Source organism: Hypomesus transpacificus, chromosome 26, assembly GCF_021917145.1.
Source record: "Hypomesus transpacificus isolate Combined female chromosome 26, fHypTra1, whole genome shotgun sequence".
NCBI classification, from domain to species: domain Eukaryota; kingdom Metazoa; phylum Chordata; class Actinopteri; order Osmeriformes; family Osmeridae; genus Hypomesus; species Hypomesus transpacificus.
This window is the reverse complement of record NC_061085.1, coordinates 8,583,600-8,596,783: the sequence shown is the minus strand read 5'-3', so window position 1 is coordinate 8,596,783 and position 13,184 is coordinate 8,583,600. Positions and strand designations below refer to the sequence as shown.

General features: G+C 44.3%; 1 protein-coding gene across 3 annotated transcripts in view; it reads left to right on the top strand.

Moving 5' to 3' along the window:
- The window catches only part of tgfbr3 (transforming growth factor, beta receptor III), a 48,820-nt gene extending 40,083 nt beyond the window's left edge, over positions 1 to 8,737 (top strand). For all 3 annotated transcript variants that reach the window (XM_047049891.1, XM_047049890.1, XM_047049892.1), the window contains exons 15-17: positions 1,318 to 1,368; positions 1,682 to 1,786; positions 5,222 to 8,737. In XM_047049891.1, coding sequence (XP_046905847.1) covers positions 1,318 to 1,368; positions 1,682 to 1,786; positions 5,222 to 5,340 — 275 coding nt within the window. In that variant the 3' untranslated portion in view covers positions 5,341 to 8,737. The remainder of the gene's footprint in view (positions 1 to 1,317; positions 1,369 to 1,681; positions 1,787 to 5,221) is intronic.
- The last annotated feature ends 4,447 nt before the right edge of the window (positions 8,738 to 13,184 follow it).

The window sequence follows — 13,184 nt, the reverse complement described above, 5'->3', positions numbered from 1 at the left end:
AAATGTCCACTTGCACAACCCGGTCACCAGGTGTGTTCCACAGAGGCAGACCACCAGAGTGAAGAAGCACTCCCTCTGTCCCCCCCGTCACACTTAAGAGGAAAGGATTTGAAAGGAAACAAGCCGTTTCCAAGGAGTGTTCCTCCACTCGACGCACAGGCAAATAAATGACATTACTTCGACGATCTGAACAGGGTCTGAACTCTGTCTGAGAGCGCACAGATGAGATCTTTGTCTCTGTTGTGTGGCTCTCACCGCACAGCACAGCTCCCTTCAGATAGCGGGGCACGTTCACAGAACAAAAGGACGCTTGCACAGACTCTCGTCGGACCTGAGGCGCTGGCTTGGGTTGCGGTGTTGGCAGAGGTGGAGGAGCTTTGGTCGGGAAGGCTCGGGGATGGCTGTCCGTTCAACCGCTTTATTAGAGCACATGGCTGGGTGGGGCCGTCCAGAACTCTGACCTCTCATGCATACAGCCTTGGCCCAAAACCCCAGCAGCAACCCAAAGGTGGGCCTCATCTCTCGCGGCGTGCCCTCGGCCTGGAACATTCTGTCACTGCAGCTTTCCTTCCTCCGTAAAACTAGCTTGTCCCTTTATATACAGCACCTCGAGTCTATCATGCATGCACCGGGAAAGGAATCTGCCCCACCAGTGGGTATTTGTGACTCCGTGGGCCGAGGTGCTGATTCGGCTAGCCTCGCCTCAGTTCGCCTCTCCGCACACGCCAAGGACCGGGGAGATGTCGGTGTTGACGGCCCGCCGCCACATTCCCTGCCTGATGAGCCTGACGGGACAGATAAGGGTATGAGCTGGAGGGAGGGGGGCGGGGGTGTCGGGGGGTGGGGGGGGGGGGGCTGTAATGTAGCGGAAGCTCCCGACTGAAATCAAACCCTCCTCTGATGGTCTGTCATCGTCCTGTCACGAGGAATGTAAATCCAAAGGTGTTCTTTGCCGAGAATAGACGCCATTGTGCCGGAGCCTTTGGCTCGGGACCAGCACGCTCTTGAGTTCGCCCTCCACACAAGCGCCATTGTGTTGTGTTGTCGGGACATAATTACAGATAATTTCACTTTTGAACAGTGTCCAGACAACTTATGAAAGAGTAAGCTGACCCTTGTTGGAAGTCATCAGGTTCATCCTTTAGGACGCCGTCACCTTAGTGACTCCATCAGCTGCTTGAGTTAAAGATAAGAGAAGAGGCAAACGCAAGGCGCTATCGCAGATTAGAACACCCGCAAACCAGAGGCAGTTTGTATTGATATTGGCTTTGATGTTACCTTATGGTCAACGAGCATGTGTTTGGTCTGTATTTTCAGATGAACCATCCCCCCCGGAAACACCAAACCCTCCGGATCCTCCACGTGAACGTAAGAACACAAGTCTTTACTTCGTTTACCTACAGTACTATTTTCTTCCGATATGAAATGTACATTTACGTGTCTTATTCAGAGCGTCTGCTTACAGTAAGTACAGAGACATTCCCCCGAGGCAAGTAGGGTGAAGTGCCTTGCCCAAGGACACAACGTAATAAGGCATGGACTGGAATCCAACCGGCAACCTTCCGATTAATAGCCCAATTCCCTAAGCGCTCAGCCCTCTGACCCCAACATGTACAATGTTTGTTTCCTTTGACTCACATGTTTTCAACTCGCTGCGTTCTTCTCCTTACTTCTCTCACAGCCATGTACGGGTTGGACACTCCGACGGTGGTCGGGATCGCGTTTGCCGCCTTCGTGATCGGCGCCTTGCTAACGGGAGCCCTGTGGTTCATCTACTCTCACACAGGTAGGTGGGGTTTGTGTCACTGTCCCTTTACCACCCACAGGACAACGGGCTCCCATAGCTCTCGGAACTGATGAAAAGAATGCCTGACGTCTCCGTGCCAACGAGTTCTCGTTCTAATCTCCCAGCATCCCCCCTCACCGCCCCGAGGCCTCTCAACAATACCATATGAACTTCGTCGACTGTAAATACATCCTGTTAGTCAGCAAAACGAGGTCTTCACTTTCCTGCCTTTGAATTGTTTTTGGGGGCTGAAGGGTGGTCAGGGGGTATTCTCAGCACAATGGCCAGAGAGGGCCTGGAATTCCCCTTGACCAGTTGAGCATGGCCCCTCGCAGGAAGAGAGACACAATCTGTCCATTAGACGCCAGGACCTTCCCCACTGTCCCCTGGCTGGTGACCCTGGCTGGCCGCAGGGAGGAAGTCGGGTCCTCGCGGCCCGCGGAGCATAGAGGCGTCCTGTTCTCTGCCTGACCGTTTCACTGTGTATCTGCCTTGCTATCGACCCCACTGCCTCCGCGGAAAACTGTCCGAAACCGGATCAGGGACTCGTCCATGAGTCAACCAGGAAGTGGAACAATGTGTCTGTGTTTAATTCGTATGCTGTCACTTTGGGAAGAAGTGGTCAAAGTATCAATCCATTGTGACATAGTAGCGCTGACTGTATCTTTTGAGCGTGTGGTCTCCTCATTGCTTTGTGACTTCAAATCACACGGAAACACAGAGCGTTCTGTAGACAGCCCGTGTGCATAAACATAAAATAAAAAGTTTTCATTTCAACTTTGATGACGTGCATCTAAGTCCCCCATTTCGAAAACAATTTCGTCTTTCACATTTCACGTAACCTTCCGGGCGTTTCATTCAGATCTGATTGGACCCGAGTCGCAGCAGAGACGGCAGTGGAGAGACTGTTCATTCATACCGTAAGCTGGAGCAGATCAGGTGTCCCGCCCGAGTCGTCTTATCTTCATCAGGCTGTTTATGCTGGCACCTCTTAAAAAGTCCACTTAATTTGAGCTTTATGAGTTTCCTAGGGAGACCAACACAGAAATACAAGCCTTTTGACTGGCCTATTTCCTAAAATTATTGAGGTCAAAAGTTTGACTTCCACAAGGAAACAGGTGTAAAGAATTGGGTTACGAGAAGATTAGGAATGGTCCTTTTCAACGTTGTGATGAAAGCGTTCCAGGCGCATGCTTGTGACAATGGTTCCAGGACGTTCCCTCTGTTGAACGACGTTTCGCCATTCTGCCTCTTTGTTACAGAAAGTATCAACCTGTAGGAGTCAAACCTTCTTAGATGGGGGTCAGATGGCTGAGCGGTTAGGGAGTCGGGCTATTACGTAATCAGAAGGTTGCCGGTTCGATTCCCGGCCGTGCGAACTTACGTTGTGTCCTTTGGCAAGGCACTTCACCCTACTTGCCTCGGGAAGAATGTCCCTGTACTTTCTGTACGTTTTCTGGATAAGAGCGTCTGCTAAATGTAAATGGCAACACTGGCGGTTTCAAGTTAACCCCAACAATGTTGGCGCTCAAAAACAACCCAAAAATATCACCCTGGACTGTTTTAAAAATTGAACGGCAGGGCATGGAAATATCCTCTCTTCTCCCCTGGGTCCTATTGCAGTTTCAGACAGTGAGGTGGGTTAAGATTGAGGCCATAAAGCCTCTCTTATGAACATATATAGGCCTCCGGTTATTTTCAAAAGCACCTCCAAAGGAAGGAAGTAGGTCACAATGAGATGTTCCTTCCAGTCATGGTACATAATCAGGATAGATAGTACACACTTGCAGAATTTGCCGGAAGTACTGCCGCTTTTATTTAGAAATGTTTTTTTTTTTTTTTTACTACAAAACACAGCAGAGAATGTTGTTGACACAGGAAGTCACTTCATGGAATGTGCACGTCCTCAGAAGTGCTTCCTGTATGGTGCCGAAGTATTCACAAACATTCAGGGGCATTCTATGGTTTAGAATGTGGAGGTTGACAAAGGAAGGGTAGCCGAATGTTGCTGTTCTTTTCCGGGATAGGCGATAGGTCATCCCACAGACTTTGGAAGCTACCTCAGTGACAGAGAAAGAGAGAGGGAGCTGGCTGAGAGATTGCCTGGCGAAAGGAGGTCAATAGATGTCTACTAAGGTGACACATAACCATTATTCATCTCAATCAGCCAGCTGGCTAACACATTTATGTTGTTTTTGAATGAAACTCTCATGTTACAAGTTACAGTTCCATACAACTTAACACATAAGCTCTTTTTATTTTGGCTAAAATGATAGCAAAGAAGTAGACCTCTTAAAGAACCGAGAGATAGAGAGCGAGGGAGAGAAAGAGAGAGACACAGAGAGAGAGAGAAGTATTTCATTTTAGACCTTTTTTTGTTTGAAAGCACAAGGCTCTGCGTAGAGCTGGAGGTTTTTAACTGGTGGTCTGGCAGTCTGGCTCTGGCAAACATTAGCAGAGCCGAGGGGCCTAGGAGAGGGAACGCGACTTGCTGCACATACACAATCATATTAACACGAAAACAGAAATAAAACCATCCCAGATTCATATACAGTAGACAGAGTTCCTATCCAGCTCTCTCTACGCTGTGCAGGAAGGGAGACTGCATTCAAACAAACAATGAACAGAGTGCATTTTAATACCAGAGGTACGCCGTGCCAAATGCACCCGTTTTTTTTTCTTCTTTCCCCAATGTTTCTAGTTCTATGTCAGGAAAAACAACTTTCCAAACAAATGGAAGCATTTTTATTTGCCCCGTAACTTTGTCTCAGCTTCACTGACCAGGAATCCACAAACTGGAATGCTCATTTCAACATAGAACAATAAACAAGTCCGTGGTTGAGACCCAAGCAGAAGGTCTGGCTGATGCTAGCTCTACTATATCTGCCGAAGCCACGCTAATCACTTCCAGATAACAGAGGAGAACTGGATTAGGAATTGTCAGTTCTTTCCACTCAGAATGTTGTTTGTGAGAAGTGATTGGTTGGCTTCTGACTTCATGTGACTCTCTTTTGTCATCTGCCAGGAAATGTTACATTCACTTTAAAAACCATGTCAGTAAAATGGCAACCACATGGACCAGCTAGACGGTAGTGGAGACTCAGACCCACTTGAGACCTTTGACCCAAGCCCTTTGTGTTTGAGTTCATATCTGTCTTTCATATTTGAGAATACAAAAAATGATAACAAAGCTCGTCTTTACATTGGGCACATTTCAAAATATCATTACCATCACCAATCTTCTCATTATGCCCCCTCTCTCCCCCCTCTCTCCCCTCTCTCCACCTCCCTCCCCCTCTCCCCCTCTGTACCCCTCCCTCCCCCTCTCCCCTCCCTCCCCCTCTCCCCCTCCCTCCCCCTCCCTCCCCCTCTCCCCTCCCTCCCCCTCCCTCTCCCCCTCCCCTCTCCCCCCCCCTCCCCCCCTCTCTCCTTCAGGTGAGACAGCTGGGAGGCAGCAGGTCCAGAAGCCCCTTCCCGTCTCAGAGAACAGCAGTGCGGCCCACAGCATCGGAAGCACACAAAGCACCCCCTGTTCCAGCAGCAGCACGGCGTAACCCAGGGCGACCCAGCGGGACGCGCCCCCCGCCCCCCACCAGGGCACAGGAAGGGCCACACGGGTCATGGGGACTGGTTTGTTGACTTTGGTTTCCCTGGATGAAAGGGATTATTCTGGGATGCTTTGTGTTGAGCACAGAAGGAGGAGGATTCAAAGAAGAAAATTACAACACGGTTTTTCTCGACATACCAAAAGAATATAGTAATCACCCCTGACATGCCCTTTCCGCCATTGCAAAAGAGACGTTTAGAGTCTCATTACATGACTACTGTACTGGTTTGACTGGTCTGTGAGCAGAACCGCCCAGAAAGGCAAACATACATCAGATCTAGTGCTAAACTAACCCTTAAAAGTGATTCACGTTTGTTAAATTCCAGCCAGTTGTCTCCTGTCCAAATGCTGCTTTTTAAAACTTTCAACCACAACAGATCACTTTTGTTCTTACCTTAAATGGTAAAGTGTAGGCTGTAAATAAGAACAAGTGTGCCACCAGAAGAATCCATAGCGATGAGGTTCTTTGCGCAGACTAAGTCAGTATTATCCAGTTGTAGACTGTCGTGAGTACGGCCAGCTTATCTCATGCTGTTCAAGTAGGACTAGGTGAGGATCCAGTCGACCACTCTATCAGAGAGTAGCAGACAGACGCTTCTGATGGTTGTTATGGAGAGAGAGGCACAACATGGCTTCACGGCATGTTTGGAAAATCACTCGCTATGTGAAGAGACCACAAAACGCCAGCACAGATGTTGAATGTATAGATAGATGCTCTAGAATGTAGAAGAAGAAAATGTGAACTCTAATGATGATGAGGATGAGGATGAGGAGGAGGAGGAGGAGGAGGAGGAGCCTGTAAGAAAGATAGTTAGTCATATTATAATATATAAGAAAGTCATCCTGTATTAATAGCATAAAATAGCGACATCTGTCAGTCTTAAGGATGTTTTTTGAACACCAGCAGGTGTATGGTTAGTGGATCTATTTGGTTATAGTGATAGTGATGCCAGTTCTAAAATATGTCTAAACTTCAAGTTTAGAAGGTGTTATTGTACAGTACTTTGATTCACAGAGACATTATGACGTCCCTTTATATCATTCCATATTATTCAAAACAGCCATTGAAATGGTATGTATATTTTGTAAATATTGTAAAAACAAAACAAAAACACAGAAAGGGTTTAAAATCAAGTTTTTTCTTTGTGCTTTTTATGCAATGTTTTTTTTTATTCGTTTTTTATTTTATTCTACAGCCATTTGCCAGTAGTCGCAAAATCACAATCCAAATTTTCAATGTGAATCCACAGTAGGGTTTCTGTAAAGCAACAATACTGAAACACAAATAACTTGTGGCGAACTACCGTGTTATGATTGAGGGCATTACAAGTCCTGCAAAAAAACCTAGTTTCTCATCTGGGTCCTAAACCACTAGCACACTTTCAGCTGATGTAAATAAAGTATCAAAACCTTTGAGCCACCATTTTGAGTTTTTGATAAATGGTTAGAATACTGGTTTGGTTTGGTGGTGGAACCTCTTTGTTCCTTCAGTACTGGGGCAGTAGAGATAATTGTCGGCTCTAAAGTATATTTTAAAGCGGGATCGATTGGTAGACTTATGATCTTACACGTGTACAGTACATGTCTCTACTACATTCCTTTTCTCATTGCTTGAAACATATTTTGATGTCCTTGTTTTAAGAAGAAATTGAAAGTGTCGAGTGAGACAAGTAGCCTACATTGTAAAATCTTAAAAGTTACGTTTACGCAAATAGTCTGTTGAACTTAATTAGAGCCTTTCCAATTTCAGGCAATTTCAACCAAACCATTTGAGTCAACCTAACTTTCAGGATTTTCATTTAAAGTGAGCAGTTTTGTGTGACGTTCATCCCATCGTCAAATTAATGAATGTTCCTTGTTGTGCCGTAGCAGACGTGTATCAATCACCCACATGTTTAGACTTATATGGATAGGTTTACATGAGCGTGTTCAAAAAGGTTTAAATGTACATGTTTGGGTACTGTAGGTATCAATTTATATGTTAAATCTAAATGTTTAGATATCCTTGAATTTTAAAGTTTGTTTTATGAAAGGAAGAAAGGGACTGTTTTTAATGAATTCAAGGAATAGGTATTTCAAAAGAAAATTACATTCAGTACAGTAGACAAACTTTATTCAGAAACTTGTGTAAATACTGGTTGCAAAACAGAATGTATGTAATCTCAAAGCTTTTATATTATTGTGTTTGTTTTATGTAAACATGTATACAATAGATAGACACTCAAAAAGTGAAAAACAGAGTATAAATATATTATTTGTCTATAAAATTATATTTTGAATATATTTACCAAGAGTCAAACTTTAGTCTCCCTGTACTGTGAATTTTGTATGCGCTACTTTTTATTTTTCATAAATGTACATATAACCTTTTGCTTAGAAATAAATATTAGCAATTACCTTTATATGTAAAGTTTTGATTCTGACATCTCCCAAGCCCAACAATTACCCTAAATTAGAAGATTATATTAAATGAAATTGAAAGTAATATATCTTTAATATGTAATGATAACATGATAGATTCCAATAAGAAATTTGCATATATGATGGTGTTACTTCAGTGTGATACTGATTAAGCTCATTTAGCATATTACTTGTGGTTGTTACAGTACATGTTTTCTAAAGGATTGTTTAAAATGCCTTTTACGTGGGAGTAAAAGTTACCGCTCATCAGTGGACATTTGTGGATTCAATTATTTTCTCTTTTTTTCTGCATTCCTATGGGTTAGTGGTTTCGCTTATAGGTTATTTCACATTCATCCATACATTTCCCTCCTCTGTGAGGCTTCATTTGAGTGTTTGTAATAGGGATCTTTCTTCAAACACAAGCCTCACTTCACACACTAGTCTCTCAGTAGCTGAGGATATGTTGGAGAAAACTGCTTTATTGGAATCAGAAATCCATACTGTAGACCTCCTCAACAAGAGCCTTAAAAATAGATTGTATTTCTTTGGGTTTATTTTCTGAACTTTTGTCTACCTCACTGTTGTCTGTAAACGTTTGTGTGTGTGTGTTTGTTCGTGTTCTGTATGTTTGTGTGGATAGTATACAAATGTGAATGTGTGTTTGTGTGTACATGTATGAGTTCTGTTGAAAGAGAGAGTGGTGGAGAGAGGTGGAGAGTTGATTAGGCTCTAAAGCTACGTGTCTATGCTTTTTTATGCTACCTTTGTATCTAGATTGAGCAATCATGAAACAACCAAAAATTGTATTGACCTTATCTCAGTACACTTCAACCAGTCGGTTTTGCCAACTTTGTCAACTTTTTCTAAAAGATTTGCTGTAAATACGATGCATGATATTTGTATACTTTTATGCTCAATAAATTGTTATAGATCAACATTCACATCAGTCTCTTGATCTACTTCTTACCATCATTTTCCTATTATTTGTTGTTTGCTTGTATTATTTTATAGCAGTGATGTCATTGCTATAACGTAAGGGATTTGGCCAACAGTTATAACAATAATTATGTATTGTTCTGTTTTGAATGTTATAGTGCTAAGCTACACGTTAAAAAATATTGTAGAGGAATCTCTAGACCTGGAAGCTTTGTTAAAGAACAGTCTGTTGTGGTAATAATGTGTTGGGTTTGGCACAGGTACGATTAGGTCACAAGCACTCCCTGGGGTGAGATCATGACATGATGCAGACCATGTGGTGTTCTGGGGAGGAGATGTGAGGGAGACGCGGAGTGTAGTCGTGTGCACCTCGATACACACACACACACACTCCCACACAGACACACACACACTCACACACAGACACATACTGTACATGCTCACACACACACACACACTGTCTGCACGCACACACACACACACATCTGCTGAACACACACACAAACAGACAAGACCCATGCTCCCCTCAGGCTAAGATGCCCAATCCTCCCCTTTGATTGGAGCTCCTAGGAGGCCGGTAAGACTTCAGTATGATATCATACAGGGTCTGATAGAGGCCTTGGGTGAGTAAGACTTGAGTTCTCATTACGACATGTTGACCTATTCCACACCTCCCCAACCCAAATGATCACTGAGGTGCAGGGGGCCCTGTCGACCCCTTATGATGTCACTCTGCTTGTTTGTGTTCCTGTCAACATCAAGGTTCTTTCTTTGTATAAAGTGATCTGTAAACGACCCCATGAGCCTGACCAGAAGGTATCTCTCATTCTGGGACGGGCGTCCAATTAATGACTCATTTGCCGGATTTGTTTATAATCCTGTTCTTCACATCCCTCCTCAGATTCGCTGCCAGGAGATGAGATGATGTTTCGATTATGATCTATCCAACACTTGTTCTTGTCCAGTTGAAGATACATTGGCTTTTTTGTTATCTGAAATCAAAACCCAATGCATTCAGTCAAACATTGCATTGGCTTCTAATTGTGTGACATCAACAGACAGAAGATAACAGATTACAAAGTACCTCGGGTTCACTTGGCAAACAACTGGACTGTGTTATTTAAAGGACAAGACTTATAAGGACCTTGAGTATGAGCTTGTGAGCGTGTACAATTGAGAGGGAAATTTAATGCAGATGGACAACAGGATAAAGAATGGATTCTGGTGTTCACTGGGCATGTAACACCGACACTGGGGTGGTCTGTTATATTCGGGCCCAACCCTTTGTATCCTAAAAATCATTATTCTAAGTACATTTACATTTAGTCACTTAGCAGACGCTCTTATCCAGAGCGTCTTACAGTAAGTACAGGGACAGAGGCAAGTAGGGTGAAGTGCCTTACCCAAGGACACAACGTCATGTGCACCGACCGGGAATCGAACTGGCAACCTTCAGATTACTAGCCCAACTCCCTCACCGCTCAGCCACCTGACTCCCTGACTTGACTTAAGTAGGTCTAGTGAGACGTGTTTTGGGATTTGCTTGCAACATTCACGAAAGGGGAGATGGCCAAGAAGAATGGTCTTCGACACCTCAGCACGGAGAGCCTCGTCCAGTTTTACAGCCAGTCCCCGAGCGCATGTGATCCGCAGGACTGTTGGACCGCGCTGTCGGAACAGCAGGGTCATGTCTTGACACGTGACATGTCATGTGACGTGTGGCTCTCTAGTGGCGGTGCTGCACAAACATCAAACGGATGTGTTGAGAAAGCCCTTGATATCAGCGTGGTTGTGCAACAGACCATTTGGATAGCTCTGTGGCTATCCCACAAGATTAACCTCCAGGGTTGGTTGTGGGCCCTAGGCACATAACTGAATATAACCAAATGATATTAAACTGCAATTCCTCGTTAAGTTAGACTGCGGTTGTGTTAAGCAAGGGGAATTGGAGATGATTCAAGCAAATCAGCGAAAAAGGAGTTGTTAGGTTGAGTCTCTTTGAGGATCACCTCTCTGGGTGTTAAAAGTAAGATGTTGAGGACAACAACAACAGCTTGCCCCTGTTCTTGTTGACGTTGGGAAGCAGATTCTCTGGCATTTTCTACGCACAAACGGAAGGACAGTTGTGCTATCTGATGTGGATTGTCTGAAGATGACTATGTACACGACAGCTTGGACTCATCAACTCGTGTGGCCCACACTGAAACTGCCGCCCCGACTGGCTGGGTGGAGGACCCAAGTTTAGCTTCACAGCACAGCTGGCCCCTTGGTCCACACAAAAAAAAAAGATTAGCACATTTGAGATTTCTGCCAGTATCCATAAAGTAGATTCATTTTGCTGAATTGCAAACTGTGTTTTGATTGTGGCACATTGGTGCCGTGTGTATATTTGCTTGAGAGGTTGGAGGATTTGACTTTTATAGCTGGAAAGGCTGGAGTGTATCCAAAAAGAAAAAATCTATAGGCCCAAAATCACAGTGTTCGTAATAGAGTAAAGGCTCAATCACAACCACACTCTTACCAAACTCTAGCCCCCCCCCACACCACACACATATACACACACACATAGACACACACAGCAACAACACAGAAACTGTTTTTCAGAACAACATCAAATTCCAAAAAACTGTATTCATTCCTCCTTGTCGCCAACCAGTATGATTCTTTATTTGGATAGCTAGTCTTATCTCAAGAAGTTGTTTATAAATGTGCTTATCAAATGGAGGATTGCAGGCGCCAAGATGAATGTGGCAATGGTAGAGTTGGGTCATGGATGTGCCATGCCAAGATTACCCATAATCCATCACTGTAGGCTGGGGTCAGTCTTCATAGCACAGAGTACTATTCCACAAACATATTTTCCCTCAAAGAAATTACTGCTTCCATTCATGCGGCAAGCAGTATGGAAATGCAGTCAACAAACATTTGAAGGAGTGCTTTGTTTTCTTATGTGCGAATTATGAGACACAAGGAAATTATAGGCAATCTGGCAGGCAGAGTTGGGACGCTGCTGTTTATTTTCATTGATAGGAACTTTGTAATGATCATTTGGCTTCGGACCAAAGCAAACATGCATCTTTTAAGCAGATGACATCCAAAATGAGAGATGCTGTAGTGAGGGGTAGCTGGTTTGGAGAATGTGGCCACTTGAAATTATTTTGATGATGTACTTGTATAATCATGCTACTGTGTCCTTGTCTCTATGCTTAACCATGCAAAAGGGAGGGGGGGGGAATCTATGGGAATCTCACTCCAAACTTGACGACCCTGTAAATAAATACATAATAAAATTCATAGTTTACCCACCTCTAATTTTACCACTACACCACTGTTGTTAAAGAAGTTATGAACAATAATGACTACAATTATAGGCAGTCCTGATTTTCATAAAACGCTTACATAATATAATTTAAAAAAAAGAAACGGTTTAAATTACTGTGCTTCACTATGATAAATATAAAGCGATTAGCTGACATTTGAAACCCATTCTTCTGTCTTCAAGTACCTGTCCTCATCAAAACAGTTGAATCTAATTCTGTGCGCGGCGCTCGGCTGAATAATAAACGTGTTCCTGGAGGATGGCATGGGGCTGTAAACACAGCCGCCCCGACTGCCAGAACCAGCCAGAGACACGCTGCAGATGTTCTGAGACAGCAAAGCCACACTTTATTAACATTTGTTATTCCACTCTGGGCCCTGGCTCTCCAAAAGTGTCCTTGCCAGGGCCTCTGGAGCAGTACGCTGCACAGCAACCAAGCTAAATAACTCTGACTCCACTTGCAGGGCCCTAAACACAACCAGATGTCTGTGCCCTCAACCAATAATCACATCCAATGCACACCTTCGCTCCGATTGGTCGAAAGGGAAGCCCAAGTTGATCACTGAAAGCTGTCAGCTAGGAAACAGATGTGTGGGGTGTGCTCTGAGTGCTGAAATGATGTCCGCAGGCCCCGGGGCACCTCTGGAAAGGTGGCTATAACAGACCTGTAGTTTAGGGGAAGGGTAGAAATGTAGGGTGGAAACGTGCAAGCACACTGCAGGTCCTCGGGCCCCTTGGACAGGAAATCACATCTAGAGGAGGGCAAAACTTGCGGTGAGGTGAAGTATTTTAAACGATAGAAAAGCGAATGTCCATATGCATTCATTTCGTGTTTTTATGACGTCCTCTCTGGTTTCAGAACTTTGGTGTGCTGCAGATTATGCTGTGCTGTTTTGGGGAGTCAGATGGCTGAGTGGTGAGGGAGTCGGGCTTGTAATCAGAAGGTTGCCGGATCGATTCCCCATCGTGCCAAATGAAGTTGTGTCCTTGGGCAAGGCACTTCACCCTACTTGCCTCGGGGGGGAATGTCCCTGTACTTACTGTAAGTCGCTCTGGATAAGAGCGTCTGCTAAATGACTAAATGTAAATGTTTCCTTTCCTTTCACTATGGTCAAGGTGGTCTTGTTCCTGGT